The 21,233-nt window shown below is 35.8% G+C and overlaps 2 protein-coding genes across 5 annotated transcripts; one reads left to right on the plus strand and one right to left on the minus strand.

Moving 5' to 3' along the window:
• The first annotated feature begins 4,221 nt into the window (after positions 1-4,221).
• On the plus strand, positions 4,222-7,712 carry LOC114173683 (transcription initiation factor TFIID subunit). Of its 2 annotated transcripts, none has more exons than XM_085669953.1 (5): positions 4,222-4,693; positions 4,804-5,520; positions 5,799-5,931; positions 6,904-7,253; positions 7,336-7,712. In XM_085669953.1, the coding sequence occupies exons 1-5, from the start codon at positions 4,371-4,373 to the stop codon at positions 7,457-7,459; spliced, it is 1,647 nt and encodes a 548-aa protein (XP_085526079.1). In that variant the 5' UTR covers positions 4,222-4,370; the 3' UTR covers positions 7,460-7,712. The 2 variants fall into 2 exon arrangements, with proteins under 2 accessions (XP_085526079.1, XP_027914009.2); XM_028058208.2 differs by having other exon boundaries at positions 4,224-4,693; positions 4,766-5,520.
• A 1,026-nt stretch (positions 7,713-8,738) lies between these two features.
• LOC114173476 (Pentatricopeptide repeat (PPR) superfamily protein) lies at positions 8,739-13,314 on the minus strand. 3 transcript variants are annotated; one of them, XM_028057916.2, is made up of 2 exons: positions 10,121-13,314; positions 8,739-9,135 (listed from the first exon to the last, which is right to left on the minus strand). In XM_028057916.2, exon 1 carries the CDS (start codon positions 13,092-13,094, stop codon positions 10,380-10,382), a length of 2,715 nt encoding a protein of 904 aa, XP_027913717.1. In that variant the 5' UTR covers positions 13,095-13,314; the 3' UTR covers positions 8,739-9,135; positions 10,121-10,379. The 3 variants fall into 3 exon arrangements, with proteins under 3 accessions (XP_027913717.1, XP_027913716.1, XP_027913713.1); XM_028057915.2 differs by having other exon boundaries at positions 9,962-13,314; XM_028057912.2 differs by lacking the exon at positions 8,739-9,135 and adding an exon at positions 9,641-9,928.
• Between the last annotated feature and the right edge of the window lie 7,919 nt (positions 13,315-21,233).

Below are 21,233 nucleotides of genomic sequence, written 5' to 3' on the forward strand. Positions count from 1 at the left end.
ACTACAACATCCACGGACAAGAGCCATTTCATAGTTATGATGTCTTTCGGGCCGAGCTCCTCGTCATCATTGGTTGAAGGTAGTGTTAACTTGACCACAAAGTCCAACAACACTTGTGCTTTGATGGGACCTCGTGGCTCAAATGTGATTTCGTATTCTCTGAGTTCTATGGCCCATTTTACTAAACGACCCGTCATATCCAATTTCTTAAGAACTTTTTTAATTGGGAGGTCGATTTTTAGTACTACTTGAAAACGTTAAAAATAGGGTCGAAGTTTTCGAGTTGTGATCACGATTGCTAGAGCTGTTTTTCCCAAAGTCGGATATCTCTTTTTCGCTATGTGTAGTAATCGGCTTATGTCCAACCCTTTCAGTTTTAATATTTCTTCCGTAGCGGCTTTTGCCTTTTCGTCGTTGAGCCTCCTTCGCCTTTGTATCTTTGCCCTGAATTTGTAGTTAACATTTAATTGGTGGTAGATAACATCGGGGTTTATTCCTGACAGATCTTTGGTGGTCTAGATTGGAACCAATTTTCACCTTTTTACCTGATGAATTTTTCACCTCCTTCAAGTCTCTTACTAGCTTCGCACCGCGATGTTCATCTGAGGACCTTAGATCTAGCTCAGCTTCTAGTGCTCCTTCCTGACGGGACTTGATTGAGCTATGGTATAAGTTTTTCTCGTGCGTAGGCTGTTCTCGTAGCACTTACGAGCAATTTCTTGGTCAACTTTCATAGTGACTACCCCATCCTCTATAAGAAATTTCATCTTCATGTGGGTAGTAGAAACTATTGCCCCAATTTATTTAGAGATGGCCTTCCTAGCAGCAAGTTATAGAAAGAGGGAGTGCTTACCACCATATATCTGACCATGATCGTTTTTATTGCTCGCTCATCTGTGAAAGTCGTTCAAAGATCTACATGGCCTCAGACCTCTACATGTTCTCCTGAAAACTCCACTAGTACTCCATCAAAGGGCTGCAATTGGTCTCTAGGAACTTGCAGGCCTATGAATGCATCCCAAAACATCATGTTTGTCGAGCTCCCCTGATCAATTGCATATTCCTTCCCATCATGACTAATGATATCAAAAATGGGGGGTATACATCCTTCATATCTTCCCCCGAGAAGGTAAGAGTCAAAATTGGAGTGGAGACCTCCATAGTGGCCATTGACATAACATTTCTAGCATAACGCTTTCTTGCTGACCAACCTCCCCTTGCGAATCCCCTGACTATAGTATTAAAATTGCTTAGAATCGATGTTTCGTTTGGTTCCCCGATGGGCTTCTTGTGTCCTGGTTGGCAATCCTTGTCCTCCTGTTCCTCTTGGTCTTCTGAGTTGACATACTTCCGAAGTATTCCCTTTCTGGCTAGACTAGCTAACTGCCTCGTCAAGGGGAAACAACTCTCTATGTCATGTCCATAAGTTTTATGAAATTCACACCAAGCTGACGTGTCTTTTCCGAGTAATCTTCTAGTCTCTAAAGGAAAGTGCAAATATCTCATAATGTCGACATCCTTTATTAATTGTGCTTTGAGTTTAGTGAAGGTTGGACAAGTCGATTTAACCGTCTTCCTTTGAGGAGCTCGTTGTGTGGAGTAAGGGGTAAACTTGTAGTTTGGTCGCTTGTGTGGTGAAAATGTCTCTATTACCTGTTGTCGTGTATCTTTGTTCTTACATTCGTATGTTTTTCTTCCGCTCTCTTCTTCTGCATAGCTTCCTCCGTCTCGATGTATATTGTTGCTCGGCCTCACACGTTGGCCAATGTTGTCGTGGGAAGGACTCGCTAAAGGGGTTTGCTTGCATCCCTTTGACAAAGGCCCCTACTAGCATCTCCTCACATCTCCTCACTGGGTTAGTGAGCCCCATGCTTATGTCACAGAAACGATTGAGGAATTGCTTCAACGACTCCTCCGAGATTTGCTTTATGTCAAACATGTCGGCGATCTGTAACGGTTTTGGTCAATTTACTGCAAATCGCTTCAAGAAGACCTAAGAGAATGTGGAAAAAGATGTAATGGATGCATTAGGGAGTTTACTAAACCATTTGAGAGTTGTGCCGGTGAGCGTTCCTACGAACATCTGGCAACGAACGGCGTCACTTCCTCTAGAAATCAACATCTAAGCTCGGAAAGCTTTAAGGTGGGCTTCAGTGTCACCTTCCCCAAAAAATGGTGGAACCTTTGGAATGATAAAATGCGGGGGTATCAGCTCTTCCATTATTCTCCTAGCGATAGGGTGCCCTTTGTCTTGATTCATGCTCCTATTTGCAATGTTGTCATCGCGAAAGTTATCGTGGTCTCTCATCCAGGTACGCAAGTCTTCATTGCGCTTTCGTAACTGCTCCTGTTGGCGTAGTGATTCTTCTAAACGATGGCGGGATTTCTATTTCTCTTTCTGCAAGTGTTCGCTTTCTGTTTCCATTTCGGCTCGACATCTTGCCTCGTGCTCTTGCCATCGAGCTTGCTCATCGTTTACCTGCTTTCGCATAGCTTCTTTTTCGTGCCGTAAGTTTTCAATATGTTGCATAATTTGCTCCATGGTGAGGGGATCTCATCCATTGTTTCTAAGGGTTGTTACTTCCATGCTATTTTATGTGGGCAGGGATGCTGGTTTTACCTACCCCACAGTGGGCGCCAATGTTCCGATCTCGAACTAAGGATCAAGCCAGAACAACAATAACCTTAATTTACTATCAATCGATAGCCCAGTCTCTTCTTTCTTTTGTTTCACTTTTACTCTCGCTTATACTCTTTTTTTTTTATAAAAAAAATGCCCCTTTCTCATCTATTAATCTTTCATATATAGGGTCTTCTGTTGGTAACCATTTTCTACTTCCAAGTTCTCAACTAATCAACCTTTCCACTCCTCCTTTATTTTCGTATATTGTTCCCTAAAATCCAAGGACATATCTTAGAAATGTTGCATTTTGTTCACACCCTCTCTTTGCACCAGTTTCCCTCTTTTGGGTTATCTCCTTTGGGCTGCTTTGGGCCATGCTAATGGGCTACCTTCTGATACACACGTATTTTGTGTATGTACATCTCTATATCTTAGGATTAACTCCGACCTTGACGAGATGTCCGACCATGTTAAAAAAAATGTAATGAGCTACGTACTGCTCAAAAAATGAGGTTGAATTTTGACCTGAGTCCGTGGAGAGTACACTAACCAACAAATTTCATCACAACCAGAAAAAACCCTAATCCTGCAAAAACCTTAACCCACAAATTTTTTACCACAACCAGAAAAACCCCAATCACACAAAAACCCTAACCCTAATCTCGATGTGGAAGAAGAGAAACGACATCAAAGGCATTGTTGTGGGAGAGGACCGTTGTTGTCAGTGATATATGTTGTCATCAGAGAGGTAGTCACTAAGAAACATCATCAGAGTCGCTTGAAGTGGAATGTCACGCAAAGTTGGAAGGAAAGGAAGATTTTGTTCAAACTTCTGAGTAAGGGAGAGTGTGAGTTTGATGGTGTGATAAGAGATTATGTGATGGTGTGATGACAGATTGTCCGATGTACAGTAAAAGATAAGGAGAACGAAGGAAAATAGGGTGTTCAACCAACCATATCACATAATCACTTCACAATGGGTTGTGGGTCAGTCCGGGGTAACCTTACAATCTATTGGGTCAATTAAATTCGGCTAGACCGCGACGTGTTTAGAAATTCTATTACAACCCTTTTTAAACTTGATTAGTCTAGAAACTTGGCCAACAAAACACTAGAAGACCCAACGAAAACTAAGCGAACACAAGCCAATAGATCCTAAGAAAAGAAGACCTTCATACCATAAAAATGTGACATTCTATATAAATAGAATAAATCTACTAAATAAAATATCACATAATTATAATATTAAAAAACACATTACGTGAAATATATAAATAATAACTATTACAGTTATCCATGATATACTATTTATCCATTATATATTGAAAAAAAAGTTAAAGCATAAAATAATCTCAAAAGCACAACATAAAAATTAATAGTTGTCAAAAAAAACTTGCTTATAAAATACTAAACTACAAAACAACAATTGTTCTTCAAATAAACCGGCGGGTCGACACGTCATGTTTTTACAATCTTTTTTTTTTGTGTTTGTGTATGATTTGTCGATTATAAATTTACGGATTTATAGATAATAATTTTGAAAGAAATAAATACATAAAATAACATGATAATTTATGTTGCCTTATTTATCATGCACACGAGAGGCAGGGGGGAAAAATTAAACGGGCCAGCCGAGTGTGTTGTTGAAGTGGAGAGTGAGTCCAGAGAAAAGCGTTTGTTTGACCAAAACGAAAGTGTTCCAAACTGAGGTGCGCGGTGGCACCCCCAATGGCTCTGCTGGGGGAGGATGGCCGCGGTTACGAATTGGCACGGAAGCTCGACACGTGCGGCGTGTGGCGAACCTGGCTCGGCGACTCCACCTACGCCGGCTTCGCACCCTTCCTCACTTCCCCTTCCGCCTGGGATTCCTTCATCACCTCCTCCACTCACGTCCCTCTTCAACTCAGGGTCCGCGCGCTTCTCTTCGACAAAGCCACCGCTTCTCTCTCGCCAAACCCTAACCCTAACTCTAATCCTAACTCATATCTCCAACGCCTCAACCCTACCTACCTCCAATTGCACGCCGACGACATCTACTTCACCCTTGACACTCCCTCGCACGACTCCAAGGTACGTGAAACCTATTTCTTCTCTTCTCTTTTAATTACTTCTCCGAATTAACATTTCTTCAATTTCACGCAGAATCAATCTAATAAAACGGCCTCTGCTTCCGGATCCAGGTACGTTGAATCTGAATTGCCGGAAACGTGGTACAGTCAGGTGATTGATAAGTACAAGACTAGTAAGAATATAGTTTCCGGCGAATCGCGTTCGCCGGCGGAGATGGCTTCGTATCTTAACTACGTTACTAACCATAAGAAAAGGCGTCTGGCGTTTAAGGAGGATGTGAATTCGGTTGCAGATCACGCGCTGCAGCCGAACGGTGGTGGCTTAGCTGTTACTGATGATGGTGATTCCGCTGTTTTTCCCGAGATAGCGTTCGCGTTGAACTGCGTGCCTGATAGCGCGCTTCCGTTGAGTGATAGAGTGGGAAATAGCGGTAAGCAGAAGGTGAAGGTGTTTAGTGTCCTTGATACTTTGCCTCCTATTGCACCGACTAGGCATTCCGTTATGATGGAGAGGCTTGGGGTTAGGCCTGAGCCTGGTAGTATGGAGCACGGAGGAGGCGTGAGCCGTGGGAAATTTGGAGCTGACGGGAATGGGAAGGTTGTGGGGCCCCAGCAGGCGACGAAATTGGCTCAAAAGGCGGTGGCGCGGATCTTGTTGGGCGTGGGGTTTGAAGGTGCCATGGAAGGTTCGGTTGAGGACTTCTCTGAAGTACTGAGTGAACGGATTGTTAAAATAGGAACGAATTTGAAAGTGCTTGCTGATAGTTATAAGAAACAATGCTCGGCCATTGAGCTTCTGAAGATGTTGCTTAAAACAGTGGGTTTTAGGTGAGTTTAGACACTTTTTCCTGTGTTTAGTTGTACTTTTACTATTTCCAAAGGGGATTGCTCTGAGACTACAATGTTACTTTGTTTATAAACATTCACAAGAATAGAAATCTGCCAGGGAGAGGAAGAGATGTGTGATCATAAATTGTGCTACTGTGAACTTTTTGGTGCATAGATGATGTGTTGTGCTTTTGTTCGAGGATTCTTTTTTTTAGGTGATAGTTTACTCTGGTTTATATTTAACCGGATGCATTTTAACAGTTTCTTCTCTTGCTCAGTAATTTTGCACCATTAGTGGATGTGGTTAAAGATGGCTCTAAGAATAATGTACAACAGAATCAGCAACAAGTTCATGGAATGCAGCCGCAGCTGCAGCAACAACAGCAGAGTTCCCTTCGGCTACCTCAACAAGTATTTACATATATTTCTTTGTCTATTATTTAATTCTGTAAGCCACTTGTATGATGCTCGGACATGAACAGGGGAATTGGCAGTGAGACGTAGGGTGAATGTCCTTATTTTGGATCTTTAACCCTCCAATTTTGTTGATGTATTTGGTGCTTCCTCAAAACAGAATTACACCATGCCTCATGTTGAATTGTGATTTTATTTTGCTTTGGCCTGTGACCATTATTTATATATCATTCATCAAAACTTATTTTTTTTCTCTTGAATGGTGTTTGAAAATGAAAATTACAAAGCTGCAGTTTCATGCTAATTTATTTTGGATCTTTAGAGAACCCTGCACTTTTGTTGATGTATTTGGTGCTTCCTCATGTTGAACGGTGATTTTATTTTGCTTTGGCCAGTGACTATCCTTTATATATCATTCATCAAAAAATAATTTTCTTCTCTTTGAATGCTATTTGAAAATGAAATGACAAATCTGAAGTTTCATGCTATTATAAATCTGTGGCTGCCCAATATTTTTTTTCATATCCAAGTTATAGTACTAGGTGCTATATTTCATGTATTTGTTCAAATTCACTTGTTCTGTTTGCATTGTTATTAAGTTTTTAGTTTCATTAGGTTAATTTTTCCCGTTTTGATCTCTGGAGAAATGTAGTAGACATCCTTCCTTTCCTTTTTCTTCCTGAGCTGATGGAGATGACGATGATTTGACAAGTAGTACTTTTGAGCTTTTGAATATATATTAGAAAAATGTATTTGCCCTGCTCCCCACCAATTATGGTATAATGTGAAGGAAGAGAATTTGTGCTCATTGAATTTTTTTGCCTGTCATCTATATGGACTTGTGACTGGTCTGCATCCTATTTGCCTAATTAATTTTGTTCCTCATTAAGAATTTTTAAATATGTTCTCTGCTAGATTGATTAATGATTCCTGCTATGCAGTATTACCCAATGCATCGTTAATGTGCAGGTTCAAATGCAGAGGCAGATGCATCCACAGATGCAGCAGATGCTTCATTCCCAAAGTATGGCTTTTCATCAGCAACAGCAAATAGAGAGAATGAGAAGGCGTGCTGTAGCTACTCGCCCATCTATGGATATAGATAAGGAAAGACCGCTGGTTCAAGTCAAGATTGAAAACCAAGATCTACCAATTGATGGTAATGCCTTCACTTCTAGACATCCCCAAATGCAGTTTAGGCCGCAACAGCCTCAGCAGCAGCAGCAGCAGCAGATGGCTGCAATGTCAAATTTCCATTCTCAATCTGGCGCACAGTTTAGACAGATGGGTTCCTTACAGATTCCTTCAATGCAGTCGCCGTAAGTTTTAAAATACACGAATGCTTTTGTTAGGGTGGCTTTTATGTTATCTTTACTAAGACTTCATTGTTTGTGTATATAGGAACATTAGCATGGTTAGAGCCCCTCCTGTGAAAGTGGAGGGCTTCTCGGAATTGATGGGTGGGGATTCTACATCGAAACATGATCTAGACGAAAATAGACTCACCTCTCCCAATGGTAAATAGTCTTTCAGTCAACGGCTGTGTGCATCCCCGGAGTTCCTATGAATTTGGCATTGCCTTCATTGTAATAGAACTTTTTCTTTGTATAGTAGCTCACGTAGTTCATCCCAGCACTGCCATCAATCACCATGCATTGATCAAATATATTTTATGAAACTTGGCTCTCGGGTGTGCTGAATTTTGCTAGGGATGTTTTGTATACATCTGCTTTAATGTTTGTGATTATTTATTTGATTGCAACATAAATTGCGAGAAATTTTTTTCTGCCTTTCAGCGTCATGGAGGGAAAAATATTTCTAAAAACATAATAATACGACGCTCGTGGATCTTTGCTCCTTAAAGCAGTTACAAATCGATTGTGTTTTTCTTTTTCTATATATGTAAAAAGTTGTTTGTATATTAAATGCGACAACGCATTGATTAGATACAGAATTACAACAAAATTACCGATATTAAGCAAGCAACTTACTACAGACTAAATTACGTCTGTTACTCTACTCAAATCAAGCTAACATTTTAAAAAATAATAATAAAATTCTCAATTGGTTAGAGAACCCAATTGTCCTATTTTAGTTTAATATTAAAATGCATTTGCTATCAAAATTGTGTTGTCTTGCTAGAAGAACCTAGTCAATCACATTAAACCGATAAAAATGCATCTCATTTTATAAATTAGAAAAATACAGTTTCTAAAACTCAGTTAATAATGGTGATTTGTTAAACATTTTCAAATAAGTAACATTATTGGTAAGCATAATTGTGTAAATTTTTGAATTAAATCAATTAAAAGAAATATATGAACAACTCAAAATTAAAGAATATGCATGATGAAAATAAGTATAAATTTTTTAAGTAGGAATAAATCATGTTCAATAAAAATAAGTAGAAATTAGATAGATGATACCAATTGTAAAATATGCATCTAAATCATAACAATAAATTTCACATTAAAATGTTTATACAGTCACAAATAAATTCCTTTGATAAAATATAAGGCCTCTAATTTATTCTTTTAAGTAGTGCAATGTTCCTGCTAATTTACATGATTGAATTTAAGATTAAGATGCAACAAAACGGTTTGTAACTCAAGTTTTGTTTTGTTGACGAACTATCCATTATTAAATTGTTGAGAATCATATTAACTGAAATGGATATACAAACATTGTAGTATAAACACTTTCCTCACATACTAGTATATACTATAGTACATTAAATTTAATCGAGAAATATATAATATAATTATTTACCTTTAAAATGGATTTGATTTAAAGATACTCGTAAGAAAGGAATAAATCTGAACTGTATTCAAAGAGATTGCATATGGCCTTTACAGATTTCTTCCCATCAACTAATAGAGTATAGAAGACAATGAAAATTATACACATACAACAAAACCAGTCTGATTATAGGAATGGATTAAAATTTTCCTAGTTACATTTCAACACTTCCCCCTCAAACTAGTAAATAGATATCCAACATTCTCAGCTTGCAAGCAAAATTATATTTGGAGACAAAAAAAGAGTCCCTTGGTTATAGAGTAAGCTCTCATTGGAATTTTGTCCTTTGTTTTCTTTTTATCAGGTGAAACAGCACTGAAGACTGCTGCTAACTGCCTATAATGAAGACAGCCTATGAAGGTGATAAATGCTGCAATAAAGACAGTGAAAAAGGACACCATGCTGCAAGGAAGCCAGTAAAAATGGGGTACAATAAAGGAGCCAAATGTAGTAATATCGGACAGAAACTGAGTAACATGAAAGGAGAAAACAAATAGAGAACACAAATAAAAGAATTTCTGCACTGTTTTATTTACTCAAGGAGGAGGCAGGTCACGACTCAGTGTCAGTCATGACACATGCAGCAACAAAACAGAAAACAGAAAATCCAGAAAAGAGTCTGATGATTGCCTTTTGCTAATGGATCCCTTACTTATATCTTTTGTTTTTGCACTTAAGTCCCTTACATAGCCGTCAAACAAGTGGAATTTTACGAGAGATCCAAAGACCGAACTAGGTTAGAAAAAAACAGCTACAGCCAAACAGTAGCAAATGTCCATCAATTAACAAAAAAAAACAGCTGCATATAAGAGATGATAATGGCATGAGCAGGGAGCTCAGCGGTTAAGTGGAGATGGAACAGGTCACAGAAGATGGTACTCCTCCAATGCATGCAAAAAGAAAGAAGTGAAAGGAAAGTAAAAAATCTGAATTGTATTTCTGACTTGTGTTTAGAGAGATTACATATGGTACTTATTTACAGACATCTTCATCTCACCTAATTGAGAAAAAAAGGAAATAAAAATTATAAAAATAAAAAATCACATCAATCTACCTCATTCTAAGATACGTAAATCAGCCTAATTCACAGGAATAAATTAAATTTTCCCGATTACATTTCCACATGTATTATTACCAACAGATTTTTACTGGATCTTGAGCCTGACATTAAAGTTCAGGAAGTACAGTAGAAAACCTGTGAAAAAATAGAAGGGGCAACAATCAGTACCTTAAAAAAGGGTACATGTGCAGTTGCTTTTGGTGTAGGCTTGGTTTCATCTTTGTCAAGTTTGTCACAAAGCACCACAATATACAGCATATCTCACATCAAGAAGTGAATAACTTAGCTAATCTCTATTTCAAAAGTAATGAGTGAAATATAACTCACATGGATAAGCCGGTTACCAACATCCAATAGTTTATCCACTTGCAGCACCAGAGGAGACAAGCAAATATCCACCATCCAATAGTTTATCCACTTGCAGCACCAGAGCAGACAAGCAAATATCCACTCGCAGCATTCAATAGTTTGTCAACAAAAAAATAAAGCACCAAAGTGTCTTGCTGTGAAACTAAATTGTGTATCAGAACCAGACATTAGGTGATATGAATAATAAGAAATGTAACTGTTCCATTCCAGGAAATAATTAACAATCATTTTCTTCAACTCTATTCAGTTCCTGCATTAACATAGAGCATGTTCCAGAATGTAAATGGCAGCCATTCTTCTTCATAAGGCTCAGCAATTCTGTGCATTGATCAACATATCCATTCCTAGCTAAGCCATCAATTAGAATTTTCCAAGCCACTTCATCATAATTATACCCACATCGTAGTAAACTATGAAAAACTGCTTCAGCCTTTTCTTTGTCCATTTGTTCAAACAGCCCACAAATAAGAAGCTTATATGATTCCAGATGGGCTAAATGACCACATTCCATCATAGAATCTAACAGTGTCATTGCTTCCACAAACATTCCCAACTTGCAACAACTGCTAAGAAGAGAATTATGAATACTTTCAGAGGGAGAGATTTCACTTCTCCTCATATCATGATACAAACTGAAGGCTATGTCCAAACGTCCTACTCTGCAAAACCCTCTAATAAGCTTGCTGTAAGTGTTAAGATTGGGCACACAGCCACATACTGCCATTTTCTCAAAGAGCATGGTAGTGATTTCAAAATCAATTTTATTCCATATATCTGCATTGTTAAAAGATACATTACTTAAATCAAGCCCCACATGATTGCTGCCTTCCTTATGTTTTTCAAAGATTAGATGCTTCATTAGAATGGAGTATGTTTGATAAGAAGGCTCGAAGCCAGTGTCAAACATGCGTTTGAGAACACCAAATGCGCTATCAAGTAGTCCCATACATCCATATGCATTAATTAATAAATTATAGATTAAGGGGTCAAGCAATATGCCTTCATTTTTAATCTTGACCACCATCTCTTCGGCCTCCTCTAATCTTCCTTGGCTACAATATGCCTTGATAAATGCAGTATACGTGACAACATTAGGCTGATATCCAGAAGAAATGATTTGGTTGAGAATTTCATTAGCTCGGCCAAAGTCAAATTCTTTCAATGCTTCCTCAACAAGAATGGTATAAGTATAAAGAGTGGGCTTCACACCAAACTTTCCCATGTCTTCCACCAACAACATTGCATCTTGCGTTTTACCCTCTTTGCGTAAGCCATCTATCAATACATTGAACATGACTGAGTTAGGCAAACAGTCCTCTGCAACCATCCTTTTGAACAATAGTAGGGCATCTTCAATTTTCCCACTTTGGCAGTATCCCTCAAGCAAAGCTGTGTATATATGTGCATTTGCTTTGACATTTTTTTCCTTGAGGGATTCCAAGATCTGATTAGCTTCTTCAACCCTGCCCATTCTACAGAAGGAGCCAATAAAAGCACTAAAAGTCCGCTCATCCGGACTGAAACCATCTTTAATCATCAAATGAAACAAGCGAGATGCACTATCTACAACTCCTGTTTTACACAACCCATGTATTAATGTGTTATATGTAATAACATTTGGTGACAATTTATTCTCAACCATTTTATTAAGTAGAGCCATTGCCCTATCCATACTTTTACCCTCACAAAAACCACAAATCAACTCATTATACGTCCGCACATCGGGACAAACTTTCTTCGACTCCATCAGACCCAAAACCCCCATAGCATCCTCCATCCTCCCCTGTTTACAATAACCACCAATCAAGGCATTGTACGAGACAATGCTAGGAGCCATGCCTTTCTCCACCATTTTGTTTAACATTGCCACGGCCTCCTCCATCCTACTCTGCTTGCAAAAATAATCAATCAAAACAGTATAAGTATAAACATTAGGCTCACAACCTCTTTCCACCATCTCCCCAAAAAGACTCAAAGCCACCACCTCTTTCCCGGACTCGCACAACGCACCGATGAGAACAGTATAAGTCCGAACCGTGGGGAAACAACCATTCTCCCTCATCTGCGACCACAAGTTAAGAGCATCATCAAGCCTCCCAGCTTCACAAAGCCCATGTATAAGATTAGTATATGGAACTGCATTCCTCCCCTGCGGCATAATCTGAAACACTCTATAAGCTCTCTCTACATCATTGCTTCTACAATAACCCAATATCAAGGAAGCATACGTAAACGAATCGGGAGAAAACCCACATATTAACAACCTAGTCAAAAACAGTCTTGCCACATACATGTTCCCCAATTTGCAATAAGAATTCAACATGGTATTCAACGTGATCAAGTTAGGGAAAACATCACCATTTCCATTACCACTGCCATCCCCGTTATCATCCAACATCTCCTTATACAAACTTATCATTTCATCGAACAGAGAAAAATGAGACAAGCACATGAGGAGTCTATTATAGGAAGTGATAGAGAGCTTAAACGAGAGTTCGTGACCCTCGGGGGCGGTGTTCATTCGGCGGAGGAGATTCAGCACAAACCTGGCGTCGTGTGCGGAGGCGCAGCACTTGATCATAGAGTTGCGGACATTCTCGGCGGCACGAAGGGTTCCGTGTCGAACGAGGATAAGAAGGAGGGACTCGTAGGTGCCGAGGGTGTGGACGAAGGAATGTTTGTGGCGGATCCATCGGAAGAAATTTAGGGCGGTGAGAGGGTCGGGGTTGAGATTGAAGAGAGAGGAGAGAAGGGAAGGGGTTAGGGCAGGGATTAGGGAATCAAGGGAAGGGTCTTTTCGCCATTGGGGGCGAGAGAGAATGAGGAAGATTTGAGAGGGGAGAGAAGGTTGGTGAGGGAAAGGAGCAGCGGAAGAGAAGGGTTTGCGATTGTGATGGTGCAGAAGAAGGAACAGGGGTTGGGATTTTTTCATTTAAGAACCATACACAACCACAGTGTGCGGTGGCTATGGTGTCTGATGCAGTGAGAAAAAACGTTACCGAGGAAGAAGAGAAGAAAATCCAATGGATGCGATGGGTTTAAAAATTGGGCCGGCCCGGTGAATTGGGCCACGTAGGTTTTGGTATCGTGGTTCATCCTCCGCCAAGGGTGCTGCACATGAAGATGCATATCAGTAGTGTTAAATGTAAAAGCAGAGTCAGAAACCCAAATTTTGACTCGTTGATCATCTTTGACGTTCTTTAACTGTCAAATTTAATCAAGACGTAATCAAAGATTATTTTATAAAACATTGTCTACGATAAAATTAGTAATTTTTATACTAACAATTTTAAAATTTATGTTTGAAATTATTTCTAATCAATCATTGTTTCAGCAAATATAAATTTACAAACTAAAAATCGTTATAAAAATCTCCTAACATCATATGAACAAGAAATCTGGACCTGAAAGTTATAAACTTCAGTGTGAAAAAATTACATGAATCTTTTTATATAAATCCATAAAGGCACTTTCTAGAGATTGAAGTCCGCGAGAATGCTTATAGCGCAAGAAAGCTTGTAGAAAGTCTTTTTCCAATGGAATTTTCGTAATACTGGAACGTTATGATTAATTTTAAATGAAAAGATCATAATTGTACTCATGAGTGTAAATTTAGGGGTTGTCGAAAAAGTTAACTAAATAAATTATTATATATCCGTTTCAAATAAACTTTTGTTATTTCCTGTTAACAAATATATTTTTACACTTGCAACCATTAATGTGTTTCCTTTTATAATATGAATTACATTCTTCAAAATTCAAATCCCAAAATATGTTTTTTATTTAGCACACTCACTATATTATATTGGTTATGACAATTAATTGTTTTTTGTATGATTAAGATTAAAGTACGAAAGTGTCTCAGCTTTCTTAATTTTATTACTTTAATAGTTAGTGATTATCAATAAATAGTAACTTGTTTGTAATGTAATATTAAAAGAATGCAAGTAATCTTGAAAAAAATAAATAAGATTATACGGGAAGTAGTAATAATTATAAAGGAAAAAATAATAGAAACCAGATTAAAATATCATTTTAACAGTAATAACTTTTTTTGTGGTTGATTCTTCTACTCAGCAGCAACTAGAATCACATATTATTCACTCTTTTATGTCTATCCTATCGCACTTAATTAAAAAATACATGTTGTTCATTCTCTTACCGTGTCTAATCCACCTTATGCATGTAAATGTGTCAACATTTAATTTTATTCGGGGTGAATACATTTGTTTTGTTAAATAAAAAATAAAAAATAAAATAAAATAAAAATATGTTTTTATTGATGGTAAGTTTTTTAATTTTATTTTTACCATATAAAATAAAGGAAGAATCTAATTTATTTTAATTATTACATCTTTTCCATGAGCTTAAATATTTTGTATATACATTCATCCTCACTATTTGTTATTTACATTCCACACATGACATATTAAAGAAATTGTATAATCTCTGTTTTTTGGAGAATGATATAATATTAGAAGTAATATTCTTCAAAATAATTAGAATAAACTAGAATAAATATATTGAATTTATGCTTACAGTCAGGAAGATATTATTTTAATAATTAAAAGTAAATATTCTTGATAATAATATTTTTTTAAAAATAGTACGATTTTTTAATAATTGAAAGAAAATATTCTTAATAATAATTAGAATCAATTATATGAATAATATTGGTATGATTTGATCATGATCTTCATGTACCGGATAATATATGATTATAGTAATTATACACAATATTTTGTTAATAATTAATTATAATCAATAATATTATGTAACGCACATAAGCACAAAACATCTCCAATGCAAGCAGAAAAAAATTGAAAAACCTCTCTTATTTTTTTATTTTCAGAGCACACAGCAAAAGGGTCACCTTATTATCCTTTTAGGTGGCAGTTTTGCTTTATTCACGAATCTGAAAGGTAAATTCTTTTTGCTCCTACTGGTATCACTTCGACTCTGTTATAATATCACGTGTATGATTGATTGACCCATTGTATGGCTAGATGTGTTTGAGGTCTGAATGCTAGGTGATTTTGGATGCCCAACACTTCTCTTTTCTTTTACTTAGGATGCCATTATTTTGGTGATTAGAAATATTTTTTTGTAGACTTTTAATTCTCTTTTAAAAAAATAAATAAATAAATAAAAATTATATTATTTCTTTTATATAAGTATGGAATAATGTCAAGTCCTGAACTTGCTTGATAATCAAACACTCCTTCATAGGTTTTTAATTTTTTTTATTAAAAATAATAATAATATAAAATAAAAATTATAAAATTGTTTTTGAATATCATGTCAAATCTTGGATTTGCTTTTGCTTGATAACTAAATATTTTATCATGTTGAAGCTCGGATTCTCTTGATATTAATAAAAAATATATATATTAAAATCTAAAATTTAAAAAATACTAATAATATCAAATTACAAATATTTTTATAAAGAATTATGTTATCCCTAATTTTCTAATTGGAAATCCGAAATAACTAGTGATAATGGGCATATAGAAACTAAATGAAATATGTTTGTTTTTTTTATACATATGTTTATAAAGCACTTCCCTAAATTTTCATTTGTGAGAGAAAAAAGAAGATAAAAGATCCTACTTGAAAGATACAATTCAAAATTGGCAACTTCTCAATAAATTCAATTATTAGAGACGAAAAAAAAAAAAGAAATAGAGTAACATAATTTAGAAATAAATTTCTCATATGTTACATCTACCCATCTTGTGATTTCAAATCAACAGACTTCTTATGTAGGAGCGAGGTACAAGCCTCGTCGGGCCCAAAAAACCAAAAAAATATTTTTGTTTCTTTTGTAAATTTATTTATTATTATTTTTGGGCAAAATAAATATTTTAAAAAATAATATCTTTTTTCACATTTAATTAAAGATATCATCTTAGAACGGACGTTATGGAGGTGTTAATACCTTTTCCACACGTAACTGACTCCTACACCCAAAATCTTTTTTTTTTTTGCAGACCTTGTATTATCTTCTTGGTTTTTCCATCATTTTCAAGAATAAACTATGATGGCGACTCCAAACTCTATGTTTACAAATTTAATTTTGGTTCGTCGTCCGATCGCGATTTCGGTTACGACACTATGCAAACACGTTTCAAATTAGGTGTTGTTTAAAATCATTTTCCTATTTTACTTCTCATTGTTGTAGAACCTTCTACTATCAAGAAAGCCTTATTCTATCTTTCTTGGCGTCAAATTATGCAATGTGAATATGATGCATTAATGACTACTCATATATGGTCTCTGACTCCACTTCCTCCTATAAGCACAACAATAGGTTGTAAATTGAATTTTTGAATCAAAGAAAACCCACGTGATACTATTAACAAGTACATATGTTTAATAGCTAAAGACTTTCATTAAAAGTTTTAGTAGCTAAAGAGTTTCATTAAAAGTTTAAGTGCGACTATTCTAAGACTTTCTCTCCAATTGTAATGCATGTTATTGTTAGATTGATTCTTACTTTAACTCTTACAAATTGTTGGTCCATTCAATAGATTAATGTAAATAATACCTTCTTAAATGACATTCTACGGAAAGATTTTACATTACTTAAGCCCTAGTTTTGAGTCACCAAATTTCATTATTGTTTGAAAGCTTTAGTGCTCCATATATGACTTAAAACAGGCCTCAAGTGTTTGGTTTGACAAACTCACAAATACATTGGTTAGTTTCAGGTTTGTTTAAAGCAAATGTATCCCTTTCTGTTAATACTCATAATTGTTGTTGTTCTAGTCAAAAAAGGTGTAAAGTACCCTCAACTGAAAACAAAAAGTAAGGAAAATTTTAACTTGAGCTGATGACTCACTTAAGCCAAAATTCATTTGTCATGCCTTGGTCTCGGCCGCCATATCATGTGCAGTTTGCACGCTTCATCCAATGACATGAAAATGGTCAAAAGTATCTTCCGCCTTTTTCAACTGTTCTGACAGTAACTTTTTTCTTCATTGGCTTTTTCGAGTTGAGTTTTCAGATCATTGCACCTGTCTTCACTTATGTCAAACTTTCTTTGCCATCGACGATAGGTTTCTTTGTTGGACACAAATGTTTCTTGAAGAAAAGACGTGACAATTTTAATCAATGCACTGTGTCGCCATATCAAAAAATAAAAAATTAATTTTGTTTTTAATCTTTATTATTTTATATGTGTTTTTATTTTGTTTGGTTTTTGGGGAACAACAAATATTTTAAACATCAAATTTTATCTTACATACTTAATTAAAGAAGAAACCGTCTTAAGACAAGCGTTGTGGGGTGCTAATACCTTCCCCACACGTAACCGACTTCCGAATCCAAATTTGGTTTCGAAGTTCATTCTTTTTTAAGGTTTTTTCTATAGTCTCCCATAATAAACTATGGTGATGACTCTCTTTTTTTTTAAAAAAGAAATTATTTTCATCGTCATGCCGTGATCTCGGTTGCAACAAGTATATAATCGTAACCAGAATTGAGATTGACTATATTGTAAAAAAAAATTATCAATTCATGTCTCAACCATTGGTAGATAATTGAAAAATAGTAAAGTGAATATTACAATATCTAAAGGGTGTTATTTATTATGGCTTACATCTTCAACCTACATCTAGTCTTGCCAAGTGTAATCTTATTGTTTAGTGTGATGCATATTGAGCCTCTGATATTGATGACAAAATATCCACTTTTGGTGCTTGTATATTTTTCAACAAAAGTTTGGTTTCTTAGTGGTCTAAGAAACAAACGTTGGCATCTCGGTCGAGTGTTGAAGCAAAATATAAAAGTCTTGCTATCAATACATTTGAAATCCTATGACTATAATATCTCCTTATAGATTAAAAATTAATTGTTCTACATCGATCTATCTATTGTAATGATCAAAGCACTACAATTGTAAGTCATAATTATGTTTTATACTCCAAAATAAAACACATGGAGCTAAACATCTTTGTTGTTCATGAAGATGTATTGGACCACTCATTAATTGTTATTCTCATTCATGCAAGTGATCAAATTACTAATATACTTATCAAATTCCTTTCTCAAGCTCGAATTTTCCTTTTACATCACAAATTCAATGTTATTAATTATTTTCAATAACCTTGTATTTGAGGGAAACCCTTAATGTATATAGAATTTTGTTTTAAATTTTGTGTTTAATTTTGGTTTTGTATTTTTTGGTTAATGTATATTAGATTGAAATGGACCACTTGGACAACCACTATCTTAATGACTAAATTATGAATTATCTTTTGAGTATTATGTGTTCTGTGTAATGTATTTTTTAATCTCGAAATACTTATGGTTAGTTTGAATTGTAATACATAGATATTATACACATGAACATTATAATGAGATGGAATTTTCCTAAGTCCACAAGGATTGATACAAGGACTTTTACAACTGAAATTAATGACTACAGATCAAATATTCAATAAAACATAAGAATTTATAACATGTCAAATTTAGAAGACAAGGACTAAAACCAGATTATGTTTACAACATATAGACCAAAAATAACATGTAAAGTTGATAACACAGGGACTGATAACATGAAACTTCACAAGGATTACTAATTTCTGAACTTTAAATTACAACGAAATGAACAATTGTTCTACAACCTTACTTCTAACAATTCGTCTTTAGGCAAATTAAAACACAAAGTATCATAGTACAGGTCCAGAAAAATATTCCATCATTCTTTGTGGTGGTTGCTTTAAGAAACAATAATCTTTTGCCACATCTACAAAATTTTGATCCAAAATGCAAAGATCCCAATTGTGTAGATAACGACGATTACGATGTGCTACACTTAGATTCAAAACTCTTTCTCATTATTAAACCCTAAAATTGTAGAAAACCCTAATCTCATATGTGCCTACCTTATTTTCAAGAACAACTTCTTACCACTTCATCCTTTTTTGCATCACTGGATTTGAATTTGTATTCACATGAAATCATAAGACAAAGCCCTTTCCAAAATATTTCCCCTTAAAACATTCACAAAGGTCTTCATGAGTTTTTCAACTTCCATTTTAAATTAAGAGAAATTAAACATGTGTTAGTAACATGTACAAATATGTGTCATCATATTAATAGCATAACTGGAACATTATTTGTCACATGATCACATTATTAACCTAGTTCAAAATTAGGAACTAAAACAATTAATTTTAAAAGTACGAAGAACAAAATGTATCAAAATTTATGAAAAAAATTATTTCTAAAATTTCAAAACATTACATATCCAAAAACATGAATAACCAAATTCTTTATCTTTTCAATTTTCAAGAAAATATTATTTTATTCTCACCTCAAAATTTTAATTTTAATATGGAAGAAATAATTCTCAGTAAATAAATATTTTTCGAACAAAACACCGATATAAATAAATTTTCTTATCTCTTTTATCCATTCGCATCATTCATGCCATAATATTATTGTTTTTCACTTAACTTCTCTCATGTCATAATTTACGTGTTTAAACATGTTTTTCCTTTCCTATGTTGTTAGAATTATGGTGCTTGATTTAGTCCCACATCGCTTAGAATAGTGAGATGTGGTTCTCTATTTTACTATATAAGAGACTCTATGTAAAGCTTTAAGATACACCAGAAATACAAATACTTCCTAGTGTAGTCGTGGATGTAGGCATACACATTGTAGCTGAACCACGTTAAATTCTCTGTGTCTTTTTTTCTCTCCTTTATTTTTTCCTTTATTGCCTTGTTCCTAACAATTGGTATCAGAGCCATTTTTCTTAGTATGCTCTGTGGTTGCAGCATTGTCTGATCTTCCACATCAGAAAAGATTTGGGAGCTTTGGTCAAAAGCCGCAGCAGGAGCTTTGGTCAAAAGCCGCAGCAGGAGCTTTGGTCTGCTTTCGTCAAAGCAGCAAGAGCAATGGCATTGGAAGAAGGGAAGGTGAGGATTGAGAAGTTTGATGGCAGTGACTTCGGGTTCTGGAAGATGCAGATAGAGGACTACCTGTATCAGAAGAAGTTGTATCTACCCTTAACAGGGCAGAAGCCAACTGACATGGAGCAGGCGAAATGGGATTTGTTAGATCGACAGACACTCGGTGTGATCCGGTTGACATTAGCCAAGAATGTTGCGTTCAACATCATGAACGAGAACACAACCGTAGATTTGATGAAGGCATTGTCAAATATGTATGAGAAGCCATCTGCAGCCAATAAAGTGTATTTGATTCGCAGACTAGTCAACCTAAAAATGGGTGAAGGTAACTCGATTACTAATCATATTAGTGAATTCAATACAATTATTGCGCAGTTGACATCAGTGCAAATAACATTTGATGATGAGGTGAAAGCATTAATTTTATTATCATCTCTTCCGGAAAGTTGGAGTGCAACTGTTACTGCAGTTAGTAATTCTGCAAGTAATAGTAAGTTGAAGCTTGATAACATCCGTGACTTGATCTTAAGCGAAGATGTTCGCAGGAAAAGTTCAGGGGAATCTTCCAGTTCTAGTTCCGGTTCAGCATTGAGTACTGAAACTAGAGGAAGAAGTAGCCAGAAAGGTCGTAATCAAGGCCGAGGCAGATCAAAGTCTAGAGAGAAATCAAAACCAAAATTCCGGAATGATATCACTTGTTGGAATTGTCAGAAAAGGGGTCACTTTACAAATCAATGTAGGGCTCCAAGGAAGAACAACAACAAGAGGCAAGATGATGATCAATCAGCAAATGCAGCAACTGATGAAATTGAAGATGCACTATTATGTAGTCTAGATAGTTCTATTGATTCATGGATTATGGACTCAGGTGCGTCATTTCATACTACACCTTCCTTAGAACTATTATCTAACTATGTTTCAGGAAAGTTTGGGAAGGTCTACCTTGCAGATGGGAAATCTCTTGATATTATAGGAAGATGTGATATCAATATCAGAACCTCTAATGGAAGTGTGTGGACTTTGAAGAATGTCAGACATATTCCAGCCTTAAAGAGAAACTTAATATCTATAGGGCAGTTGGATGATGAGGGGCATTACACCACCTTTGGAGATGGACACTGGAAAGTAATGAAAGGTAATCTTGTTGT

Source organism: Vigna unguiculata, chromosome 2, assembly GCF_037176805.1.
Source record: "Vigna unguiculata cultivar grain cowpea cultivar isolate G323 ecotype 2 chromosome 2, ASM3717680v1, whole genome shotgun sequence".
NCBI classification, from domain to species: Eukaryota; Viridiplantae; Streptophyta; class Magnoliopsida; order Fabales; family Fabaceae; genus Vigna; species Vigna unguiculata.

What these genes read in the sequence shown, in the direction of transcription:
- LOC114173683 (XM_028058208.2), top strand. Translation starts at nt 4,352, where the DNA reads ATGGCTCTGCTGGGGGAGGATGGCCGCGGTTACGAATTGGCACGGAAG. An exon ending in CTCCCTCGCACGACTCCAAG is followed by an intron (nt 4,694 to 4,765) that starts GTACGTGAAACC and finishes AATTTCACGCAG; the next exon opens with AATCAATCTAATAAAACGGC. An exon ending in ATTCCTTCAATGCAGTCGCC is followed by an intron (nt 7,254 to 7,335) that starts GTAAGTTTTAAA and finishes TTGTGTATATAG; the next exon opens with GAACATTAGCATGGTTAGAG.
- LOC114173476 (XM_028057916.2), bottom strand. Translation starts at nt 13,094, where the DNA reads ATGAAAAAATCCCAACCCCTGTTCCTTCTTCTGCACCATCACAATCGC.